The sequence below is a fragment of the Bombina bombina genome, chromosome 2 (genome assembly GCF_027579735.1).
Source record: "Bombina bombina isolate aBomBom1 chromosome 2, aBomBom1.pri, whole genome shotgun sequence".
NCBI classification, from domain to species: Eukaryota; Metazoa; Chordata; class Amphibia; order Anura; family Bombinatoridae; genus Bombina; species Bombina bombina.
In genome coordinates this window covers 1,388,380,588-1,388,406,756 of record NC_069500.1, presented here as the reverse complement: position 1 = coordinate 1,388,406,756, position 26,169 = coordinate 1,388,380,588, and the positions used below count along the sequence as shown (strand labels likewise).

Below are 26,169 nucleotides of genomic sequence, written 5' to 3'. Positions count from 1 at the left end.
CCCCACTCCTTTTTAATTTGGCGTTGGAACCGCTAGCAATTCTATTACGACAACAATTGGAAGGTATACACATAGGTAATCAGCACATTATTCTTTCACTTTCTGCAGATGATCTGCTTTTGTTCTTGGGTAATGTAGAATCAGATCTAGACAAATTGCTTTGTGATATCCAAGTATTCTGATCATTTTCCGGATATAAAATTAATTTAGGAAAGTCAGAACTCCTTCGGCTAGGAAAGTCACCTTTTCATGCCTTTAAGCATCCATTTATGGAAGTAAATCAAATTAAATATTTAGGTATAATGCTGCCAAGGAATCCAGATGAGTGGTACACGTTAAACTTCCCCAGTTTCTTCACGTATTGTAAAAAGAAATTATCTGACTGGGGAAATTTACCAATTTCATCAGTAGCACAAAGCAATCTGATAAAAACAATTATATTCCCTAAATTAATCTATCTTCTTCAGAGTATACCAATTTTTCTGCGTATGTCAGATATAAAGGACTTTAATCGGACATGTGCAAATTTTATATGGAAGCATAAAAGACCCTGCACCGGTTTGAACAAGTTGACCCGTTGCAGGGAGGTAACGGGTCTAGCGTTTCCAAATATTAAGTATTATAATTTGTTGACAAACCTGAAGCTTGCAGTCGATTTGATAACAGAAAAGGAATATGTGACGCTGTTAGCATGTGAAGCAGATTTAGCTGCACCATTTGACTTAAAAGCTATTTTACATTGTCCAATACCAAAAATACCCATAAACGTCGCTTGCTTGATAACTCTGAAAGATGTAATTATCGCATGGCCAAAATACTGTAAAGAAATTAATTTAAATCCATACGCACGGAATTCCTCCCAATTGTAGGTAATTCAGAATTTATTCTTGGTATATATGACCATATTTTCAAAGATTGGAAGAGCAAAGGTTTAACGCAGGTCAGACAACTTATTTCAGACGAAAACAACTTTTTCGCCTTTTTGCAACTGAGACATTATATTGTCGAGCTGAGAAGTAAATATCACCCTGATTGGTCCCTGGGTCTACTGCATAACAAGATTAAGTTATACCAAGATGGAATATACTCTATCTCTCATTTTGATAATATAGTAAATACTTAGGCAGACTCACAGCAGTGGGTAGATAGTGTAGCGAAATGGAGGGCGTTTTTCCTGTAATTGAGCTACAAAACATTCAAAATAGTTTTTTAAGTTGATATATAAATCTTGGGTTCCAACCTCATGGCAAGAATCACATTTAAAATTAATTCATCAAACTTATATTGCCGCAGATAAGCTAACTAAATGGTATAGACACCAGGTTTACTGCCCTAAGCGTTTATCAGGTTCTGAGATATCTGTTTGGCTTTCAGTTCGGTGTAAAAAGAGACAAACTCCTTCATGATTGTAGGAGTGTCTGAACTCAAGCTCCCTTTTGACATAATCGCTGGGATGGTAGATTTAGGTACAATGATTTTGACCATCTTCGCCATCAACTTACCAGCTTTGTTCCCATACCTATAGAATCTACCCTGCCTATGTGCTGTATGCATGTTATCTACCATTTGTATGTGGGTGTCTCATGTTTCAGATTATAATAAGTTTGTCGAGTCTGGGGTAAAGGATGGTTCAGGTACTTATTGTACGCTTCCGAAAGTTTTTGAAGTAATTGATTAGTTATTTGTTTGGCCTGTACTTTGTGGTGGGCAATGTATGCTGTGATTCTGCCTCTCAGTACAGCTTTTGATGCATGCCAAAAGAGATCAGGTGTGTGTAGGTGTTGTGCATTATCCACAGTATAGTCAAGCCAGTAGGAGAGTAATTGCTGACTAAAGTCAGCATTGTTGTAAAGGTAAGAGGGGAATCTCCATGTTCTACGTGCATTGGCTGCGGAGTTGGGAGTGAGCAACAGGGAAATTGGCACATGATCTGAAATAGTGATGGGATGTATTGTGTTGAGGGGAATAAGGGGTGTGAGGCTAGTGGACGTCAAGAAGTAGTCGATCCTAGACAAGGTATGATGTGTTTTGGACATACACGTGTAATTTATGTCTTCCGGATTGCGCAGTCTCCAGAGATCCACCAACCCCACTTTCTCCAACATAGGTGTGTCCGGTCCACGGCGTCATCCTTACTTGTGGGATATTCTCTTCCCCAACAGGAAATGGCAAAGAGCCCAGCAAAGCTGGTCACATGATCCCTCCTAGGCTCCGCCTACCCCAGTCATTCTCTTTGCCGTTGTACAGGCAACATCTCCACGGAGATGGCTTAGAGTTTTTTAGTGTTTAACTGTAGTTTTTATTATTCAATCAAGAGTTTGTTATTTTGAAATAGTGCTGGTATGTACTATTTACTCAGAAACAGAAAAGAGATGAAGATTTCTGTTTGTATGAGGAAAATGATTTTAGCAACCGTTACTAAAATCCATGGCTGTTCCACACAGGACTGTTGAGAGGAATTAACTTCAGTTGGGGGAACAGTGAGCAGTCTTTCTTCTGTTATGTGTGATCAGTCCACGGGTCATCATTACTTCTGGGATATAACTCCTCCCCAACAGGAAATGCAAGAGGATTCACCCAGCAGAGCTGCATATAGCTCCTCCCCTCTACGTCAGTCCCAGTCATTCTCTTGCACCCAACGACTAGATAGGATGTGTGAGAGGACTATGGTGATTATACTTAGTTTTTATGACTTCAATCAAAAGTTTGTTATTTTACAATAGCACCGGAGCGTGTTATTACTTCTCTGGCAGAGTTTGAGGAAGAATCTACCAGAGTTTTTTACTATGATTTTAACCGGAGTAGTTAAGATCATATTGCTGTTCTCGGCCATCTGAGGGAGGTAAAAGCTTCAGATCAGGGGACAGCGGGCAGATGAATCTGCATTGAGGTATGTAGCAGTTTTTATTTTCTGAATGGAATTGATGAGAAAATCCTGCCATACCGTTATAATGACATGTATGTATACACTTCAGTATTCTGGGGATGGTATTTCACCGGAACTACTCTGTTAAAAGTCACTAATCCTTTTAATAAGTATTTATCATGTTAAACGTTTTTGCTGGAATGTAGAATCGTTTACATTTCTGAGGTACTGAGTGAATAAATATTTGGGCATTATTTTCCACTTGGCAGTTGTTTGGTTTTAATTGTGACAGTTTCGTTTCTCTTCACTGCTGTGTGTGAGGGGGAGGGGCCGTTTTTGGCGCTCTTTGCTACGCATCAAAAAATTCCAGTCAGTTACTCTTATATTTCCTGCATGATCCGGTTCATCTCTGACAGATCTCAGGGGTCTTCAAACTTCTTTGGAGGGAGGTAGATTCTCTCAGCAGAGCTGTGAGAATTTTATATTGACTGTGAATAAAAACGTTGCTCTGTAATTTTTATGTCAAATTTAATTATTGTTATTTTTCTAATGGGAACAAACCTTTGCTAAAAGTTGTGTTGTTTTAAAGTTTGATGCTATAACTGTTTTTCAGTTCATTATTTCAACTGTCATTTAATCGTTTAGTACCTCTTTGAGGCACAGTACGTTTTTGCTAAAAAAGATTATAACCAAGTTGCAAGTTTATTGCTAGTGTGTTAAACATGTCTGACTCAGAGGAAGATATCTGTGTCATTTGTTCCAATGCCAAGGTGGAGCCCAATAGAAATTTATGTACTAACTGTATTGATGCTACTTTAAATAAAAGTCAATCTGTACAATTTGAACAAATTTCACCAAACAGCGAGGGGAGAGTTATGCCGACTAACTCGCCTCACGCGGCAGTACCTGCATCTCCCGCCCGGGAGGTGCGTGATATTATGGCGCCTAGTACATCTGGGCGGCCATTACAGATAACATTACAAGATATGGCTACTGTTATGACTGAAGTTTTGTCTAAATTACCAGAACTAAGAGGCAAGCGTGATCACTCTGGGGTGAGAACAGAGTGCGCTGACAATACTAGGGCCATGTCTGATACTGCGTCACAGCTTGCAGAGCATGAGGACGGAGAGCTTCATTCTGTAGGTGACGGTTCTGATCCAAACAGATTGGATTCAGATATTTCAAATTTTAAATTTAAATTGGAGAACCTCCGTGTATTACTAGGGGAGGTCTTAGCAGCTCTCAATGATTGTAACACCATTGCAATACCAGAGAAACTGTGTAGGTTGGATAAATACTTTGCGGTACCGGCGAGTACTGACGTTTTTCCTATACCTAAGAGACTAACTGAAATTGTTACTAAGGAGTGGGATAGACCCGGTGTGCCGTTCTCACCCCCTCCAATATTTAGAAAGATGTTTCCAATAGACACCACCACTCGGGACTTATGGCAAACGGTCCCTAAGGTGGAGGGAGCAGTTTCTACTTTAGCTAAGCGTACCACTATCCCGGTGGAGGATAGCTGTGCTTTTTCAGATCCAATGGATAAAAAATTAGAGGGTTACCTTAAGAAAATGTTTGTTCAACAAGGTTTTATATTGCAACCCCTTGCATGTATCGCGCCGATTACGGCTGCGGCAGCATTTTGGATTGAGTCTCTGGAAGAGAACCTTAGTTCATCTACGCTAGACGACATTACGGACAGGCTTAGAGTCCTTAAACTAGCTAATTCATTCATTTCGGAGGCCGTAGTACATTTAACCAAACTTACGGCTAAGAACTCAGGATTCGCCATACAGGCACGTAGGGCGCTGTGGCTAAAATCCTGGTCAGCTGATGTTACTTCTAAGTCCAAATTACTTAATATACCTTTCAAGGGGCAGTCTTTATTTGGGCCCGGTTTGAAAGAAATTATCGCTGACATTACAGGAGGTAAGGGCCACGCCCTACCTCAAGACAAAGCCAAAGCTAAGGCTAGACAGTCTAATTTTCGTCCCTTTCGGAATTTCAAAACAGGAGCAGCATCAACCTCCACTGCACCAAAACAGGAGGGAGCTGTTGCTCGTTACAGGCAAGGCTGGAAGCCTAACCAGTCCTGGAACAAGAGCAAGCAGGCCAGGAAACCTGCTGCTGCCCCAAAGACAGCATGAACCGAGAGCCCCCGATCCGGGACCGGATCTAGTGGGGGGCAGACTTTCTCTCTTCGCCCAGGCCTGGGCAAGAGATGTTCAGGATCCCTGGGTGCTAGAGATCATATCTCAGGGATACCTTCTAGACTTCAAATTATCTCCCCCAAGAGGGAGATTTCATCTGTCAAGGTTGTCAACAAACCAGATAAAGAAAGAAGCGTTTCTACGCTGTGTACAAGATCTGTTATTAATGGGAGTGATCCATCCGGTTCCGCGGTCGGAACAAGGACAAGGGTTCTACTCAAACCTGTTTGTGGTTCCCAAAAAAGAGGGAACTTTCAGGCCAATCTTAGATTTAAAGATTCTAAACAAATTCCTAAGAGTTCCATCGTTCAAAATGGAAACTATTCGGACAATCTTACCCATGATCCAAAAGGGTCAGTACATGACCACAGTGGATTTAAAAGATGCTTACCTTCACATACCGATTCACAAGGATCATCACCGGTATCTAAGGTTTGCCTTCTTAGACAGGCACTACCAGTTTGTAGCTCTTCCATTCGGATTGGCTACGGCTCCAAGAATCTTCACAAAGGTTCTGGGTGCCCTTCTGGCGGTACTAAGACCGCGAGGGATTTCGGTAGCTCCGTACCTAGACGACATTCTAATACAAGCTTCAAGCTTTCAAACTGCCAAGTCTCATACAGAGTTAGTTCTGGCATTTCTAAGGTCGCATGGATGGAAAGTGAACGAAAAGAAGAGTTCTCTTTTTCCTCTCACAAGAGTTCCATTCTTGGGGACTCTTATAGATTCTGTAGAAATGAAGATTTACCTGACAGAAGACAGGTTAACAAAGCTTCAAAATGCATGCCGTGTCCTTCATTCCATTCAACACCCGTCAGTAGCTCAATGCATGGAGGTGATCGGCTTAATGGTAGCGGCAATGGACATAGTACCTTTTGCACGCCTACACCTCAGACCGCTGCAATTGTGCATGCTAAGTCAGTGGAATGGGGATTACTCAGATTTGTCCCCTACTCTGAATCTGAATCAAGAGACCAGAAATTCTCTTCTATGGTGGCTTTATCGGCCACACCTGTCCAGGGGGATGCCATTCAGCAGGCCAGACTGGACAATTGTAACAACAGACGCCAGCCTACTAGGTTGGGGCGCTGTCTGGAATTCTCTGAAGGCTCAGGGACTATGGAATCAGGAGGAGAGTCTCCTTCCAATAAACATCCTGGAATTGAGAGCAGTTCTCAATGCCCTTCTGGCTTGGCCCCAATTAACAACTCGGGGGTTCATCAGGTTTCAGTCGGACAACATCACGACTGTAGCTTACATCAACCATCAGGGAGGGACAAGAAGCTCCCTAGCAATGATGGAAGTATCAAAGATAATTCGCTGGGCAGAGTCTCACTCTTGCCACCTGTCAGCAATCCACATCCCGGGAGTGGAGAACTGGGAGGCGGATTTCTTGAGTCGCCAGACTTTTCATCCGGGGGAGTGGGAACTTCATCCGGAGGTCTTTGCCCAAATACTTCGACGTTGGGGCAAACCAGAGATAGATCTCATGGCGTCTCGCCAGAACGCCAAACTTCCTCTCTACGGGTCCAGATCCAGGGATCCGGGAGCGGTTCTGATAGATGCTTTGACAGCACCTTGGAACTTCGGGATGGCTTATGTGTTTCCACCCTTCCCGCTGCTTCCTCGATTGATTGCCAAAATCAAACAGGAGAGAGCATCAGTGATTCTAATAGCGCCTGCATGGCCACGCAGGACTTGGTATGCAGATCTAGTGGACATGTCATCCTGTCCGCCTTGGTCTCTACCTCTAAGACAGGACCTTCTGATACAGGGTCCATTCAAACATCAAAATCTAACTTCTCTGAAGCTGACTGCTTGGAAATTGAACGCTTGATTTTATCAAAACGTGGTTTTTCTGAGTCGGTTATTGATACCCTGATACAGGCTAGGAAGCCTGTTACCAGAAGGATTTACCATAAAATATGGCGTAAATACCTATACTGGTGCGAATCCAAAGGTTACTCCTGGAGTAAGGTTAGGATCGCTAGGATATTGTCCTTTCTACAAGAAGGTTTAGAAAAGGGTTTATCAGCTAGTTCATTAAAGGGACAGATTTCAGCTCTGTCCATCTTGTTACACAGGCGTCTGTCAGAAAATCCAGACGTCCAGGCCTTTTGTCAGGCTTTAGCTAGGATCAAGCCTGTGTTTAAAGCTGTTGCTCCGCCATGGAGTTTAAACTTAGTTCTTAACGTTTTACAGGGTGTTCCGTTTGAACCCCTTCATTCCATTGATATAAAATTGTTATCTTGGAAAGTTCTGTTTTTAATGGCTATTTCCTCGGCTCGAAGAGTCTCTGAGTTATCAGCCTTACATTGTGATTCTCCTTATCTGATTTTTCACTCAGACAAGGTAGTTCTGCGTACTAAACCTGGGTTCTTACCTAAGGTAGTCACTAACAGGAATATCAATCAAGAGATTGTTGTTCCATCCTTGTGTCCAAATCCTTCTTCAAAGAAGGAACGTCTTCTACACAATCTGGATGTAGTTCGTGCCCTCAAGTTCTACTTGCAGGCAACTAAAGATTTTCGCCAAACTTCTTCCCTGTTTGTCGTTTATTCTGGACAGAGGAGAGGTCAAAAAGCTTCTGCTACCTCTCTCTCTTTTTGGCTTCGTAGCATAATACGTTTAGCCTATGAGACTGCTGGACAGCAGCCTCCTGAAAGAATTACAGCTCACTCCACTAGAGCTGTGGCTTCCACTTGGGCCTTTAAGAATGAGGCCTCTGTTGAACAGATTTGCAAGGCTGCAACTTGGTCTTCGCTTCATACTTTTTCCAAATTTTACAAATTTGACACTTTTGCTTCTTCGGAGGCTATTTTTGGGAGAAAGGTTCTTCAGGCAGTGGTTCCTTCTGTATAATGAGCCTGCCTATCCCTCCCGTCATCCGTGTACTTTTGCTTTGGTATTGGTATCCCAGAAGTAATGATGACCCGTGGACTGATCACACATAACAGAAGAAAACATAATTTATGCTTACCTGATAAATTCCTTTCTTCTGTTGTGTGATCAGTCCACGGCCCGCCCTGTTTTAAGGCAGGTAAATATCTTTTAAATTATACTCCAGTCACCACTTCACCCTTGGTTACTCCTTTCTCGTTGATTCTTGGTCGAATGACTGGGACTGACGTAGAGGGGAGGAGCTATATGCAGCTCTGCTGGGTGAATCCTCTTGCATTTCCTGTTGGGGAGGAGTTATATCCCAGAAGTAATGATGACCCGTGGACTGATCACACAACAGAAGAAAGGAATTTATCAGGTAAGCATAAATTATGTTTTTGCTGCTTGAGGTATGACACATTCTAACAAGACGATGTAATGCTGGAAGCTGTCATTTTCCCTATGGGATCCGGTAAGCCATTTTTATTCAGACAGTAAATAAGGGCTTCACAAGGGCTTATTAAGACTGTAGACATTTTCTGGGCTAAATCGATTCATATATTACACATATTTAGCCTTGAGGAATCATTTAATCTGGGTATTTTGGTAAAATAATATCGGCAGGCACTGTTTTAGACACCTTATTCTCTAGGGGCTTTCCCTAATCATAGGCAGAGCCTCATTTTCGCGCCGGTATTGCGCACTTGTTTTTGAGAAGCATGACATGCAGTCGCATGTGTGAGGAGCTCTGATACATAAAAAAGACTTTCTGAAGGCGTCATTTGGTATCGTATTCCCCTTTGGGCTTGGTTGGGTCTCAGCAAAGCAGATACCAGGGACTGTAAAGGGGTTAAAGTTAAAAACGGCTCCGGTTCCGTTATTTTAAGGGTTAAAGCTTCCAAATTTGGTGTGCAATACTTTTAAGGCTTTAAGACACTGTGGTGAAATTTTGGTGAATTTTGAACAATTCCTTCATACTTTTTCGCAATTGCAGTAATAAAGTGTGTTCAGTTTAAAATTTAAAGTGACAGTAACGGTTTTATTTTAAAACGTTTTTTGTACTTTGTTATCAAGTTTATGCCTGTTTAACATGTCTGAACTACCAGATAGACTGTGTTCTGAATGTGGGGAAGCCAGGGTTCCTTCTCATTTAAATAAATGTGATTTATGTGACACTGAAAATGATGCCCAAGATGATTCCTCAAGTGAGGGGAGTAAGCATGGTACTGCATCATTCCCTCCTTCGTCTACACGAGTCTTGCCCACTCAGGAGGCCCCTAGTACATCTAGCGCGCCAATACTCCTTACTATGCAACAATTAACGGCTGTAATGGATAATTCTATCAAAAACATTTTAGCCAAAATGCCCACTTATCAGCGTAAGCGCGACTGCTCTGTTTTAGATACTGAAGAGCATGAGGACGCTGATGATAATGGTTCTGAAATGCCCCTACACCAGTCTGAGGGGGCCAGGGAGGTTTTGTCTGAGGGAGAAATTTCAGATTCAGGGAAAATTTCTCAACAAGCTGAACCCGATGTGATTACATTTAAATTTAAGTTGGAACATCTCCGCGCTCTGCTTAAGGAGGTATTATCCACTCTGGATGATTGTGAGAATTTGATCATCCCAGAGAAACTATGTAAAATGGACAAGTTCCTAGAGGTCCCGGGGCTCCCAGAAGCTTTTCCTATACCCAAGCGGGTGGCGGACATTGTAAATAAAGAATGGGAAAGGCCCGGTATACCTTTCGTCCCTCCCCCCATATTTAAAAAATTGTTTCCTATGGTCGACCCCAGAAAGGACTTATGGCAGACAGTCCCCAAGGTCGAGGGAGCGGTTTCTACTTTAAACAAACGCACCACTATACCCATAGAAGATAGTTGTGCTTTCAAAGATCCTATGGATAAAAAATTAGAAGGTTTGCTTAAAAAGATGTTTGTTCAGCAGGGTTACCTTCTACAACCAATTTCATGCATTGTCCCTGTCACTACAGCCGCGTGTTTCTGGTTCGATGAGCTAGTAAAGGCGATCGATAGTGATTCTCCTCCTTATGAGGAGATTATGGACAGAATCCGTGCTCTCAAATTGGCTAATTCTTTCACCCTAGACGCCACTTTGCAATTGGCTAGGTTAGCGGCAAAGAATTCTGGGTTTGCTATTGTGGCGCGCAGAGCGCTTTGGTTGAAATCTTGGTCAGCTGATGCGTCTTCCAAGAACAAACTCCTTAACATTCCTTTCAAGGGGAAAACGCTGTTTGGCCCTGACTTGAAAGAGATTATCTCTGATATCACTGGGGGTAAGGGCCACGCCCTTCCTCAGGATAGGTCTTTCAAGGCCAAAAATAAACCTAATTTTCGTCCCTTTCGTAGAACGGACCAGCCCCAAGTGCTACGTCCTCTAAGCAAGAGGGTAATACTTCTCAAGCCAAGCCAGCCTGGAGACCAATGCAAGGCTGGAACAAGGGAAAGCAGGCCAAGAAACCTGCCACTGCTACCAAGACAGCATGAAATGTTGGCCCCCGATCCGGGACCGGATCTGGTGGGGGGCAGACTCTCTCTCTTCGCTCAGGCTTGGGCAAGAGATGTTCTGGATCCTTGGGCACTAGAAATAGTCTCCCAAGGTTATCTTCTGGAATTCAAGGGGCTTCCCCCAAGGGGGAGGTTCCACAGGTCTCAATTGTCTTCAGACCACATAAAAAGACAGGCATTCTTACATTGTGTAGAAGACCTGTTAAAAATGGGAGTGATTCATCCTGTTCCATTAGGAGAACAAGGGATGGGGTTCTACTCCAATCTGTTCATAGTTCCCAAAAAAGAGGGAACGTTCAGACCAATCTTAGATCTCAAGATCTTAAACAAGTTTCTCAAGGTTCCATCGTTCAAGATGGAAACCATTCGAACAATTCTTCCTTCCATCCAGGAAGGTCAATTCATGACCACGGTGGATTTAAAGGATGCGTATCTACATATTCCTATCCACAAGGAACATCATCGGTTCCTAAGGTTCGCATTCCTGGACAAGCATTACCAGTTCGTGGCGCTTCCTTTCGGATTAGCCACTGCTCCAAGGATTTTCACAAAGGTACTAGGGTCCCTTCTAACGGTGCTAAGACCAAGGGGCATTGCGGTAGTACCTTACTTGGACGACATTCTGATTCAAGCGTCGTCCCTTCCTCAAGCAAAGGCTCACACGGACATAGTCCTGGCCTTTCTCAGATCTCACGGATGGAAAGTGAACGTGGAAAAGAGTTCTCTATCTCCGTCGACAAGGGTTCCCTTCTTGGGAACAATAATAGACTCCTTAGAAATGAGGATTTTTCTGACAGAGGCCAGAAAAACAAAACTTCTAAACTCTTGTCGGACACTTCATTCCGTTCCTCTTCCTTCCATAGCGCAGTGCATGGAAGTAATAGGTTTGATGGTAGCGGCAATGGACATAGTTCCTTTTGCACGCATTCATCTAAGACCATTACAACTGTGCATGCTCAGTCAGTGGAATGGGGACTATACAGACTTGTCTCCGAAGATACAAGTAAATCAGAGGACCAGAGACTCACTCCGTTGGTGGCTGTCCCTGGACAACCTGTCACAAGGGATGACCTTCCGCAGACCAGAGTGGGTCATTGTCACGACCGACGCCAGTCTGATGGGCTGGGGCGCGGTCTGGGGATCCCTGAAAGCTCAGGGTCTTTGGTCTCGGGAAGAATCTCTTCTACCGATAAATATTCTGGAACTGAGAGCGATATTCAATGCTCTCAAGGCTTGGCCTCAGCTAGCAAAGGCCAAGTTCATACGGTTTCAATCAGACAACATGACGACTGTTGCGTACATCAACCATCAGGGGGGAACAAGGAGTTCCCTGGCGATGGAAGAAGTGACCAAAATCATTCAATGGGCGGAGACTCACTCCTGCCACCTGTCTGCAATCCACATCCCAGGAGTGGAAAATTGGGAAGCGGATTTTTTGAGTCTTCAGACATTACATCCGGGGGAGTGGGAACTCCATCCGGAAATCTTTGCCCAAATTACTCAACTGTGGGGCATTCCAGACATGGATCTGATGGCCTCTCGTCAGAACTTCAAGGTTCCTTGCTACGGGTCCAGATCCAGGGATCCCAAGGCGACTCTAGTAGATGCACTAGTAGCACCTTGGACCTTCAAACTAGCTTATGTATTCCCGCCGTTTCCTCTCATCCCCAGGCTGGTAGCCAGGATCCATCAGGAGAGGGCGTCGGTGATCTTGATAGCTCCTGCGTGGCCACGCAGGACTTGGTATGCAGATCTGGTGAATATGTCATCGGCTCCACCATGGAAGCTACCTTTGAGACGAGACCTTCTTGTTCAAGGTCCGTTCGAACATCCGAATCTGGTCTCACTCCAGCTGACTGCTTGGAGATTGAACGCTTGATCTTATCAAAACGAGGGTTCTCAGATTCTGTTATTGATACTCTTGTTCAGGCCAGAAAGCCTGTAACTAGAAAAATTTACCACAAAATATGGAAAAAATATATCTGTTGGTGTGAATCTAAAGGATTCCCTTGGGACAAGGTAAAGATTCCTAAGATTCTATCCTTTCTTCAAGAAGGATTGGAGAAAGGATTATCTGCAAGTTCCTTGAAGGGACAGATTTCTGCCTTGTCTGTGTTACTCCACAAAAAGCTGGCAGCTGTGCCAGATGTTCAAGCCTTTGTTCAGGCTCTGGTTAGAATTAAGCCTGTTTTCAAACCTTTGACTCCCCCTTGGAGTCTCAACTTAGTTCTTTCAGTTCTTCAGGGGGTTCCGTTTGAACCCTTACATTCCGTTGATATTAAGTTATTATCTTGGAAAGTTTTGTTTTTGGTTGCAATTTCTTCTGCCAGAAGAGTTTCAGAATTATCTGCTCTGCAGTGTTTTCCTCCTTATCTGGTGTTCCATGCAGATAAGGTGGTTTTACGTACTAAACCTGGTTTTCTTCCAAAAGTTGTTTCTAACAAAAACATTAACCAGGAGATAGTCGTGCCTTCTTTGTGTCCGAAACCAGTTTCGAAGAAGGAACGTTTGTTGCACAATTTGGATGTTGTTCGCGCTCTAAAATTCTATTTAGATGCTACAAAGGATTTTAGACAAACATCTTCCTTGTTTGTTGTTTATTCTGGTAAAAGGAGAGGTCAAAAAGCAACTTCTACCTCTCTCTCTTTTTGGATTAAAAGCATCATCAGATTGGCTTACGAGACTGCCGGACGGCAGCCTCCTGAAAGAATCACAGCTCATTCCACTAGGGCTGTGGCTTCCACATGGGCCTTCAAGAACGAGGCTTCTGTTGATCAGATATGTAGGGCAGCGACTTGGTCTTCACTGCACACTTTTACCAAATTTTACAAGTTTGATACTTTTGCTTCTTCTGAGGCTGTTTTTGGGAGAAAGGTTTTGCAAGCCGTGGTGCCTTCCATTTAGGTGACCTGATTTGCTCCCTCCCTTCATCCGTGTCCTAAAGCTTTGGTATTGGTTCCCACAAGTAAGGATGACGCCGTGGACCGGACACACCTATGTTGGAGAAAACAGAATTTATGTTTACCTGATAAATTACTTTCTCCAACGGTGTGTCCGGTCCACGGCCCGCCCTGGTTTTTTAATCAGGTCTGATAATTTATTTTCTTTAACTACAGTCACCACGGTATCATATGGTTTCTCCTATGCAAATATTCCTCCTTAACGTCGGTCGAATGACTGGGGTAGGCGGAGCCTAGGAGGGATCATGTGACCAGCTTTGCTGGGCTCTTTGCCATTTCCTGTTGGGGAAGAGAATATCCCACAAGTAAGGATGACGCCGTGGACCGGACACACCGTTGGAGAAAGTAATTTATCAGGTAAACATAAATTCTGTTTTCTCCCTGAAACCTGAAGCCACCTTGGCTTCACTTCGTTGCCGTTGGGAATTAGGAAAATTAGTCTGAGAGAGTGAGGGCTCTATGAACCTGTCAAGTGGTGACAGCTGCGCCATATTAAAGTCACCTCCAATAATGGCTTGAAGCTCGGTTCGCTGTGTAAGAAGTGTCTGTAGATTTTGCCAGAACTGAGGGGAAAAGGGTGTTTGGACCATGAACATTGAAGAGTACATGTGACTTAGAGGCTATGTGAAGATTTGTGTTTATAAAGCAACCCTTGGTGTCTATATGGGTGTCTGTGAATGTATATGACAGCCCCTTTCGTACAAGTATCGCTACTCCTCGCTTCCTACCCTCTGTTGGTATATTCAAGACTTGCCCTACCTCTCTGGTTCTAAGCTTGGCATGTTCCTCCTCGGTCAAGTGAGTCTCCTGAAGAAGCACTATGTCCACCCGAATTGAATTTAAGTATTGTAGGATCCTACTACACTTTGCAGGGGAGGTGATACCTCCAACATTTCATGAAACTATATTACATTGCAGCGCCATAACACAGGGAAAGGTGGGTATCAAATGCTAAAGGAGCGATTTCTCCGTGGAACCCGTAGGGAAGGGAGCCCACCACATGAGGAGGGAGAGGCAGGGTCACGCTCAGAAAGCGGACTGTAGTGAAAGGTGCGGCTGTGGTATATGTTGTGCAAAGAAGTTGTGCCGGGGGAAGAGTGAGAGCAAGTAGGCCAGAGCGTAGGACTCCCATGGGTATGGTGTTCCATGGCATAGATTTCCCCCGGAGCAAAGGTGTGGATTCTGCGCAAGGAAAGAACATACAAGCATCAATATATCACACATATACATATGGAACGAATGGACCTGAACACAGAGCATATTAGTATTTAATAATAACTGGTACAGTGGTGAAGTAGGCTGCACAGAATTATTAATGCTATGGTCAAACTTGAGTGTGGTGGAAGGCCAAGAGAAGGTGTCTCCAGAGCCAAAAGAATGGGAGGAGAGAGACTCTAGTATCAGGCAGTTGGTCTGGTGGGTCAGCCCAGTGGTGCGCAAACTAATAGTATTGTCTGAGATTACAGTCAGTGGAAGAACAAGAGCAACTTTCTGTGTCCAGTCTATGAGCAAAGAGGATAGGACTACTGAAGCAGTCAGTAACCTGAATAAAGTTGTCTGAGTATAAAGTGGATTTGGAGCAGTCGTTGAGTATGCAAGTATTTCCAGTCTAAGGGGGGCCTTCATGCTAGGTCTAAAGCTGTCAGCCATGCAAAGTAAAGGTATATGGTTCCTAGCGTCTGAAAGTGACATGCGTCTGAGAGAACAGGCGAGCTTGCCCTCAAAGCAAACATATAACAATAAGGCACACTCTGAAAGAGGAGGTAAAGCAGCGACAGCGTATGACTTTTCTTTGGCACAAGGAAGGGAGTGCAGTATTTTGTGCTGTGTTTTGGCTTAAGTACGGAACATCCCCTTGCTAGGGCTATTGTTAAGATAGCATCTAATTGATGTCTAAGCTCAATTTGGAAGGGGGGGAAGAATCGCATCTCTCCCAGACCTAATGGTAAGAAAAAACTGGAACAAGGCTACTTCAAGGTTTAGGGTGGGGGGCAGCCACCTGGGTCGGTCCGAAAGATACCGTGGCAAAATAACTAAACAGGCATAGGGCAATAAAAGGTAGCATGCAGTATACAGTTTAGGGTGAGTGGTCTTAAGAACTAAGAGAATGGGCAGCGTCCACAACCTGATAAAGAAAAAAAACGAGAAGTAAAAACATTGTAAAAGTAAATAACAACAAAGTACAATATAGAATGCAAAACAATCCAGTAACAGTGGGAACAACAACATTATTTTTCATCCCCCTATTCCCCCAGCAAGGGAGAACAGAGAAGACAACACATTTAAATTATACAGTTACCAGACTAAGCGTCCAAATGTAGAGGGGCCACCAGAGTAGTCCACCAAACCATGAGGCAGTCCAAAGGGTTCTCTTAATGCAGGAGAACCCTTGTAGTATGGAATTTTCCATAGTAGAACAAAAACAGGAGTGAAACTGTCCCTCATTGGTCAACGGACGTCACCTTGACCTTCCGCATCTAAATATGTTTGCAGTTCCTTGGGAGTGCGGAAGAACTTAGCTCCCGCTGGTGTTTGCAATCTCAGCTTTGCAGGATACAACAGTGAGGCCTGTCTCCCCTCCTTGTAGAGGCGCGATCACAGGGGGGCGAAGTCCCTAAGAAGCTTGGTCACCTCTGCGGAAAAATCTTGGAAAGCAGAAGCTTTTTTCCATCAAAAAGCTAGGTCTCCTGCGTGAGCTCGGTATGTTCGTAGTAGCGCCAGCTTCTCCTGGTAGTTGAGACATTTGAAGATTACTTGGCGAGGGCGAGAGTTAGTTGTTTCCAGGCCCTTGTCTGGGCCTATGCGATGAGCCCGTTCCACATCTAGAGGCAGGTGATCTGGATTCATTTTTAGTAGCTTAGGGAGAGTTAGTGCTGTGAACTCTAGCAAGTCTTTGCCTTTGACTGATTCAGGGACTCCCACCACACGGAGATTGTTTCTTTGGCTACGATTTTCAAGATCATCTACCTTTTCCTGCAACTCTTGGTTCTGGCATAGAAGCTGCCTCACAGAGGTGGACGTTGACACTCGTCTATCTTCCACATCTGATATACGTTGTTCTGCTTGTGTGATTTTTGTGGAGAACTGGCGTACCTCACTAGTGAGGGTATCCACACCTGCCTGCAGAGACTCCATTTTTGGGAGGAAGAAAGATTTGAGTTCCTGGAGTAAGGCAGATGAATCTGCAGCAATAGTGTCTGGGGCCCTGGGAGAGGGCGGGGAGTCTACATGCGCTTCAGGTGCAGTTTTCTTTCTTTCTGAGTGTTTGTTTCTAGAAGTCATTTTTCCAGCTAGTGGATTAGAAATAGGCGAAAAATACTGATCAGTTCCTTTTTTTTCTCTCCACAGGTGCAGATGCGCCCTCCCCGCAGGCCACAACAAAGCCGCTCCTAATGTCAGGGCTAAGAGAGCCTGTTTCAATATGGCGCCCGCAAGCTATGTGACTTTGCGCAGCGTTGCACAGCAATACCTCCCGGGGGCAAGGGCGATTGTCGGCCCTTCACAAAGTGTGGCCAGTTGAGACTTAAAGATGTCCAACAAGGCTGTGATGTGGGAAGGCGGCTGGCAGCGCAGTATATTGGTTTAGCAGAGCTTAAGGTGCGGAGCTCTCTTTCTTTGCTGCCAGCCGTTAGCTCCGGCCACCGGTAGTCTGCAAACTAATTATTTTATGCATTTGTTTTTATTTGTATGTTTATTAATTGGTCCCTAATATTAGGATGAATTATACCTTTATAGATGATATGTCTTTTTAACTAATAAAAATAAATATTCCCCTTTTTCATATATGTGTGTAAATACCTTATCAGTTTCAGCTATAACCCGTATAACAAATATAATATACAATCTATTAAGATCTACTTGCAGAACGTTTATGAATTTATGGATATACTTTAAGATTTACTTAATCTAAGTACAGCTGTTGAATTAGAACATCAAAACAGAATCCTGACTATAAGGTTTTTTCCAAACTGACACATATATCTCTACTTTTTAAGTTTTTTACACAAGGATATTTAGTTAAACTATAGTACCAAATTGTTTTTTTGGATTACTTTAGAATCTTTTGACACCATCACCATTTGACATCCATTGTAAGATCCTATTGCTACTTATAGCGCCCTCTTAATTTTCTCTAATTTTAATTTCTTTACTTTTTTTAAATTGTTATATCTATATGCTATTGTAGGTTTGGCTGTTTTACTAGTGTGGAAGCGCCCCCTATGGGAATTTGTTTGTATCTCTCACACGTATCCCATTTTTATGTGGATCAAGTGGGGGGTAGGCTCTTTTTTTAAGCAGGCTTGGATACGTGATGTTCCAGATCCTTGGGCCACATATACAGGGAGTGCAGAATTATTAGGCAAATGAGTATTTTGACCACATCATCCTCTTTATGCATGTTGTCTTACTCCAAGCTGTATAGGCTCGAAAGCCTACTACCAATTAAGCATATTAGGTGATGTGCATCTCTGTAATGAGAAGGGGTGTGGTCTAATGACATCAACACCCTATATCAGGTGTGCATAATTATTAGGCAACTTCCTTTCCTTTGGCAAAATGGGTCAAAAGAAGGACTTGACAGGCTCAGAAAAGTAAAAAATAGTGAGATATCTTGCAGAGAGATGCAGCACTCTTAAAATTGCAAAGCTTCTGAAGCGTGATCATCGAACAATCAAGCGTTTCATTCAAAATAGTCAACAGGGTCGCAAGAAGCGTGTGGAAAAACCAAGGCGCAAAATAACTGCCCATGAACTGAGAAAAGTCAAGCGTGCAGCTGCCAAGATGCCACTTGCCACCAGTTTGGCCATATTTCAGAGCTGCAACATCACTGGAGTGCCCAAAAGCACAAGGTGTGCAATACTCAGAGACATGGCCAAGGTAAGAAAGGCTGAAAGACGACCACCACTGAACAAGACACACAAGCTGAAACGTCAAGACTGGGCCAAGAAATATCTCAAGACTGATTTTTCTAAGGTTTTATGGACTGATGAAATGAGAGTGAGTGTTGATGGGCCAGATGGATGGGCCCGTGGCTGGATTGGTAAAGGGCAGAGAGCTCCAGTCCGACTCAGACGCCAGCAAGGTGGAGGTGGAGTACTGGTTTGAGCTGGTATCATCAAAGATGAGCTTGTGGGGCCTTTTCGGGTTGAGGATGGAGTCAAGCTCAACTCCCAGTCCTACTGCCAGTTTCTGGAAGACACCTTCTTCAAGCAGTGGTACAGGAAGAAGTCTGCATCCTTCAAGAAAAACATGATTTTCATGCAGGACAATGCTCCATCACACGCGTCCAAGTACTCCACAGCGTGGCTGGCAAGAAAGGGTATAAAAGAAGAAAATCTAATGACATGGCCTCCTTGTTCACCTGATCTGAACCCCATTGAGAACCTGTGGTCCATCATCAAATGTGAGATTTACAAGGAGGGAAAACAGTACACCTCTCTGAACAGTGTCTGGGAGGCTGTGGTTGCTGCTGCACGCAATGTTGATGGTGAACAGATCAAAACACTGACAGAATCCATGGATGGCAGGCTTTTGAGTGTCCTTGCAAAGAAAGGTGGCTATATTGGTCACTGATTTGTTTTTGTTTTGTTTTTGAATGTCAGAAATGTATATTTGTGAATGTTGAGATGTTATATTGGTTTCACTGGTAAAAATAAATAATTGAAATGGGTATATATTTGTTTTTTGTTAAGTTGCCTAATAATTATGCACAGTAATAGTCACCTGCACACACAGATATCCCCCTAAAATAGCTATAACTAAAAACAAACTAAAAACTACTTCCAAAACTATTCAGCTTTGATATTAATGAGTTTTTTGGGTTCATTGAGAACATGGTTGTTGTTCAATAATAAAATTAATCCTCAAAAATACAACTTGCCTAATAATTCTGCACTCCCTGTATAGTATCCCATGGTTACAGAATAGGATTCAAATCTTATCCTCCCATGGGCTATGAATCGGATAAAGAGAGAGGCCTTCTTAAACTGTGTAAAGGACCTATGATCCCTGGGAGTGATTGTTCCAGTTCCTCTAGAGGAACAGGGTCTAGGATTCTATTCAAATCTATTTGTAGTTCCCAAGAAGGAGGGCACTTTTCATCCCATTCTGGACTTAGTGTCTCAATCAATTCCTCAGGGTTCCGTTCTTCAAGATGGAGACCATCTGTTCTATTCTTCCTTTGGTCCAAAAGGGTCTGTTCATGACGACCATAAATCTGAAGGACGTGTATCTTCATGTTCCTATTCACAGGGATCATTACCAGTATCTAAGGTTTGCCTTCCTAGATAAAGATTTCCAGTTTGTTTCCCTTCCTTTTGGCCTTGCTACAGCTCCAAGAATTTTTACAAAAGTTCTGGGGGCGCTTCTGGCAGTGATGAGGTCCCAAGGTATTGCTGTGGCACCTTATCTAGACAACATTCTAGTACAAGCACCATCTTTTCATCTAGCAAGATCCCATACAGAGAGGGTATCTATTCTACATTCCCACGGGTGGAAAGTGAATCTGGGAAAGTGTTCCCTTATTCCAGATACAAGGGTTTGTTTTTTTGTGAATAATCATAGATTCCCTGTCTATGAAGCTCTTTCTAACTGATGTCAGAAAATCCAAGCTTCATGTTTCTTGCCTCTCTCTCCAGTCTGCTATTCGTCCATCTGTGGCTCAATACATGGAGGTGATTGGACTGATGGTTGCCTCCATAGACATCATTCCTTTTGCTCTGTTCCATCTGAGACCTCTGCAGCTATGCATGCTCAGTCAATGGAACGGGGACCACTCAGATCTCTTGCAGAAGATCAATTTGGATTCCCCAACAAGAGTCTCACTCTCATGGTGGGTTCCACAGGACCATCTGTCCCGGGGCACGTGCTTCCTGAGGCCTCCCTGGGTGATTGTGACCATGGACACCAGCCTGTTAAGCTGGGGAGCAGTTTAGGGTTTCTTAAAGACACAGGGTCTGTGGACACCAGAGGAGTCGTCTCTTCCAATAAACATCTTGGAGTTGAGAGCAATTTTCTATGCTTTAATAGCTTGGCCTCAACTAGCTTTGGTCCGATTTATCAGATTTTAGTCGGACAACATCACTTCGTTGGCCTACATCAATCACCAGGGAGGAACTCGGAGTTCCTTGGCAATGAAGGAGATGTCTTGCATTCTACAGTGGGCGGAGTCTCACGATTGCCATCTCTCTGCCATCCACATACCAGAGGTGGACAACTGGGAGGTGGATTTTCTAAGCAGGCAGACTTTTCATCCCGGAGAGTGGGCTCTCCACCCAGAAGTTTTCACAATGATAACTCTCGAGTGGGGGGTTCCGGAGTTGGATCTGATGGTGTCTCGTCAAAACGCCAAGCTTCCAAAGTACGGTTCAAGGTCAAGAGATCCTCAAGACGTTCTGGTAGATGCTCTAGCAGTTCATTGGAGCTTCAATCTAGCATGCCTGTTTCCTCCGTTTGCATTGCTTCCACGAGTAATTGCTTGCATCAAACAGGAGAGAGCGTCTGTGATTCTAATAGCTCCTGCATGGCTTTGCAGGATCTGGTTCGCGGATCTGGTGATGATGTCATCTCTTCTGCCATGGAGGTTACTCGCAGAATTACCATAGGGTATGGTGTAAATACCTTCATTGGTGTGATTAAAAATGTTTTTCTTGGAACAAAGTAAGGGTTCCTCGAAATTTGGTTTTTCTTCAGGAGGGCCTGAAGATGGGTTTGTCAGTCAGTACTTTGAAGGTTCAGATTTCTGCACTGTCTATTCTTCTGCATAAACATCTGGCAGTTCTGCCTGATGATCAGTATTTTGTTTAGCCCTTGGTCAGAATCAGGCCTGTGTTTAAATCTGTTGCTCCTCCTTGGAGTCTTAACCTTGTTCTTTGAGTTTTGCAGCAGGCTCCGTTTGAGCCGATGCATTCTGTTAGTATTAAATTACTATCTTGGAAGGGTTTGATTCTTCTTGCTATTTCTTCTGCTCGCAAAGTTTCCGAACTTTCGGCTCTGCAGTGTGAATCCCCTTACCTTATTTTTCATGTTGATAAAGCGGTCCTTCGTACTAAGCTGGGGTTTCTCCCTAAGGTAGTGTCGGATCGCAATATTAATCAGGAAATTGTTGTTCCTTCCTTTTTGTCCTAACCCTTTTGCATAATTTGGTTGTTGTGCGTGCTCTTAAATTTTACCTTCAAGCAACTAAAGATTTTCGGCAGACTTCCGCCTTGTTTATTGTTTTCTCTGGTAAGCGTAGGGGTCAGAAGGCCACTTCTACCACTCTTTCTCTCTGGTTGAGAAGTGTTATCCGTTTATCTTATGAGACAGCTGGACAGCAGCCTCCTGAGAGAATTATGGCTCATTCCACTAGAGCTGTTTCATCTTCATGGGCTTTCAAAAATGAAGCTTCTGTGGAGCAAATCTGTAAGGCGGCCACTTGGTCCTCTATTCATACTTTTTCCAAAGTCTACAAATTTGATACTTTTGCCTCAGCTGAGGCTTCATTGGGAGAAAGGTTCTTCAAGCGGTGGTGCCTTCAGTTTAGGTCCGCCTGTCTTGTTCTCCCTCCCTATTCATCCTGTGTCCTCCTAGCTTGGGTATTGGTTTTCACTAGTAATTAGAATGTTTTGTGGACCATGCCATAGGAAAGAAAACAAAATTAATGATTACCTGTTAAATTTATTTCCGGGCATGGAGAGTCTACGACCCACCCTTATTCAAATTAAGACTGCAGTTTTTTTGTCTAGTCCTCAAGCACCTCTTTACCCTTGTGTTATCTTCTTTTTCCGTTTCCCTTCCGGCGAATGACTAGGGGTTATGGGTAAGGGAAGTGATACTTAACAGCTCTGCTCAATCAACAAATCTCTTTGTCCCAGACCCTGATAACTCTAAGGAAAGATTGTTACATAATCTGGACGTAGTTAGAGCTCTGAAGTTCTATCTCCAAGCGACTAAACAGTTTAGAACAACTTCTAGTTTGTTTCTGCGCTCTAGCCGTACGGCACTTTTTTGTTGCTAGAGTACATTTCAAACCATTAGCCCCCCCCCCCAAAAAAAAAAATTCCTTTTGAAGTAGACGGCCATAGCTCGGGGGTGTTAGAATAGCACGGCTAGATAAAAAAGTAAGTAACAGTGCATCTTCATTAGCAGTGATCAATTCAAGTCCCTGCAAAATATTGCTTAGATTCCAGACCTGATTTTAAAACATATTAAGTTTACCATCACTTTAAGCATTAACAAAGGGAACAACTTCTGTATTTACTCTTCCAAATTTTTTATGCAAATTGATTTGCTATATGGGAGCTATGTATCTGTTTCATGTATTTTTTTCATTATTGTATTTTACTTTGCATAAAATAATGTAATGTTGTCCTATCAGTTTCTTACAGCACTTTGCAGTCAGTAGTGTCAGCTATGAGCCAATACCCAGAATACATCTTCCTGTGGTGCTTCCGCAATCAGAAATCACTGTAGCAAACAGTTCAGAGAACGACAAGGTACGGTGCTGCTATTACATTGCTTTACTACATACTTTGCATGCTAAATGTCGTATTCCTGTGTAGGGTATTAAGGTATTTTGAAGCTATGTATGTGAAAGGGAGGCTATTTGTTTGCTTCACTAAGAAATCCAACAAAATTGAGAGATCTAATTTGAGAAGAGACCATGCAAAATTGGCCAGTTGCAGTTCAGCTAGTTAATCATTGTTCCACTGAAAGTAATGTAGAGCAGACATGTTGGATAGCTTGAGGTACACCCATTTGAGCTTAAAGGGACAGTTCATCCAAAAACATTCTCCCCTTTATACTGTTCCCAATGATCCATTTTATCTGCTGGAGTGTATTAAATTGTTTCCAAGTAGCTCCCTTACCCCTATTTCAGCATATGATATAGCTGATTTAGCCTGTGGTATCACAACCTATACTAAAAGTTTTGATACTGGAGTACCGCTATTCACAGACTATTTAAACACAGCTAGCAGAAGAAATTAAACTCTCAGTGGGTTGCAGGATAGTTTAAGTAATAAAATGTTAATTTTCCATTGTACTTTCAAGTATTGAGCTTTGGTTTAAAGATAGATATAAGATAAGGAAGCAAGTCTGTGTGAATAAAAGTGATAACATAATGAGATCTGATATTAGCTGGCGGCTCAACCCATTGTAATAGGCTGTGGTTTAAAAGCACAAAACCAGCTACTTCAGATACATAAATAAACCTGAAAATGCAAATTCTCAAACATTTTATACTCTGCAGCTGGTATAACAAGTCGTTGAAAACACATTAATTGGAAAACAATTTAACGGTGGACTGTCCTTTTAAGGGTTTACATATATAAGTAAGCTAATGGTAGGTTTTTGTTGTGATTACTAGATAATAAAATGTAGGTTTTATGTGATTGACCAATATATTATTGTGTTGGAGTTTATTTATTAGCAGCAAAATAAACTATATATCTTTTGTTTTAGGTTCCTATCTCAATTATAACAGGACTACCAGGAAGTCATTGCAATGGCCTTTGTGCGTTTCTTGTGTCATTTCAAAAAGAATGTGGAAGGTTGGTTGTTTAAAATATTTTATTAAGTATCAATTCAGTTTAATCAGCAATTTCCCTTTTTCCCTTCCTGATTTCAAACTGATTTCTAAACCGTTGAAAACTGCCTCTTCGCTCAGAGCATTTTGAAAGTTTTTCACAGTTAGACAGTACAAGTTCATGTGTGCCATATAGATAACATTGTACGCACTCACATGGAGTTAATTGTGAGTCTGCACCGATTGGATAAACTGCATGTCTGTCAAAAGCACTGTGATAAGGGGGCAGTCTGCAGAGGCTAAGATACAAGGTAATCACAGAGGTAAAACGTATATTAATATAACTGTGTTGGTTATGCAAAACTGGGGAATTGGTAATAAAGGGATTATCTATCTTTTTAAACAATAACAATTCTGGTGTAGGCTGTCCCTTTAAAGCAAATTGTAGTAATGTGGAGTTTTGTGAAAAATAGCAGAAATCACCACCAACCCACAAAACGGGAAAGAGTGAATTCAAAGTTAAAAACTTTATTCACTTTATTAAGAATAGATTATTGTACAATTAAAATGTAGTGTGACTCAAATTTAGATATGCTCAAATATCTGACTGTCCACAACACTCCCAAACGGCAAAACAGTCCTTGTTTGCATTGTGTTGTGCAGAAACAGATGGGGCAAGAATTAATGACATCACAATATGTACCTTATAGAGGTTTTATCAACATGTTTCCATCATGAAAGAAGCAGCAAATGTATGGACAGGGCAGTGTTTAATAATTTCTGCCAAAAATGGCAACCCTATTCCTTGTTCATAGTGTGCAAAACCATTAAAATGATGGGATTTATATAGATTGGTGTTGAAAAGGAATCTCAAGCTATGCAGCTTAAATTTGTTGTTACTTCTGGTTTCTGGAAACATCACAGGCAAGGAAGAAGGAAACCAGAATTGTGGTCTTCAGTTTTAAGAGTACGTTTTTTATCATCAAATCATCTCTTGTTAGTTCACGTTATGTGCGTTGTTTCAATCCCATAAAGTAATGCATGTCTTTGTGTGCTGACTTGATAAAACGTGAGTTTTTGACTTACTAAAGTTAGACTAAAACTTTCTTTGTTCTTGCAGTATGCGTTATAGTTATGAATCAGGGTAATCTTTTTAGAGACTAGAATGATAGGCTTGTTGTTGAGAAATTATAACAAAATAAGTTTATGCAAATAGCTGTTTCAGTGCTTTAATATTTTTTGTGTTTTATTTAACCTTATAAGGTGGATGGTATATCGCCAGAACAATGATGGATCAGAGCATTTTAACTCCACTCACTTTCAGAGATACCTTTCAAATGTTCTGGATGTGCAGCGTAATCGCAGCAGTCGCCCATCTGTATATTCCAGGAAAAAGATGAGGCTCCTTGTTGTTTTAGAGGGGTAAGAATGTTTATTCGTCATTATTATTGCAATTGTGTGTCAATCCTAATTTTATTTCTTTGTTTTTATCATATGTAATTAATAGCAGGAATACTTTACATTGTAATGTATGACAGACTGTTTTAATTAGTAGATCTCATGCAATGGCTGCATTAAAATGTTGTATGAAGTTATTCTAAGTATTTAATCTTTAAAAAGCAGTAACAAAAATGTTTCATGCATTAGTTGTAGAATCCGCACCCATATATGGAATTTATATCTGTCTGTCCTATCTATCCACATGTAGACATATTAAATTTTGAGTGTGTTTGATTGCCATAAACTGGTTGGTACTGAGGATCATTTAGAATGCATTCTTCTTTGATACTCCATTGCCTCTAGAAAATCTATCTTGCAGTTATTGGGGGGGGGGGCACTTTTTTGAATTTACAGTGGAACTTGTAATATAGGGCCTTGTCTTTGGAAGGAGAAAAGTACTTGTCTTACAGCTCATCACTGTCTATTAATGCAATACACAGAAAGAACATGTAGATCGTTAACGAGAACATTTTACAAATCGAATTTGAACTTTGCTCAGCCATATGTATCAGTAGAGGTGCTTCAGATTATTTTATATCACATTTTCTTATTGGGAACCAGGTTTATGTAGACAGTTAATCTAAACCCTGTCATTAATAGATACAAATGCACTATGGATAGGAACACATTGCAATATGGTGTAACTGGTAGGGATGGGCGAATGTGTAAATTTCCGAATTCGAATGTTAGAACGAATGTTATTACCGAAAT

General features: G+C 42.3%; 1 protein-coding gene across 1 annotated transcript in view; it reads left to right on the top strand.

The window, feature by feature from the left end:
* Positions 1–26,169, top strand: part of DNAAF9 (dynein axonemal assembly factor 9) — a 643,469-nt gene that overhangs the window by 418,001 nt on the left and 199,299 nt on the right. The window contains exons 25-27 of the mRNA XM_053704320.1: positions 22,810–22,927; positions 23,895–23,983; positions 25,222–25,380. Of these exons, the coding sequence (XP_053560295.1) occupies positions 22,810–22,927; positions 23,895–23,983; positions 25,222–25,380 (366 nt within the window). The remainder of the gene's footprint in view (positions 1–22,809; positions 22,928–23,894; positions 23,984–25,221; positions 25,381–26,169) is intronic.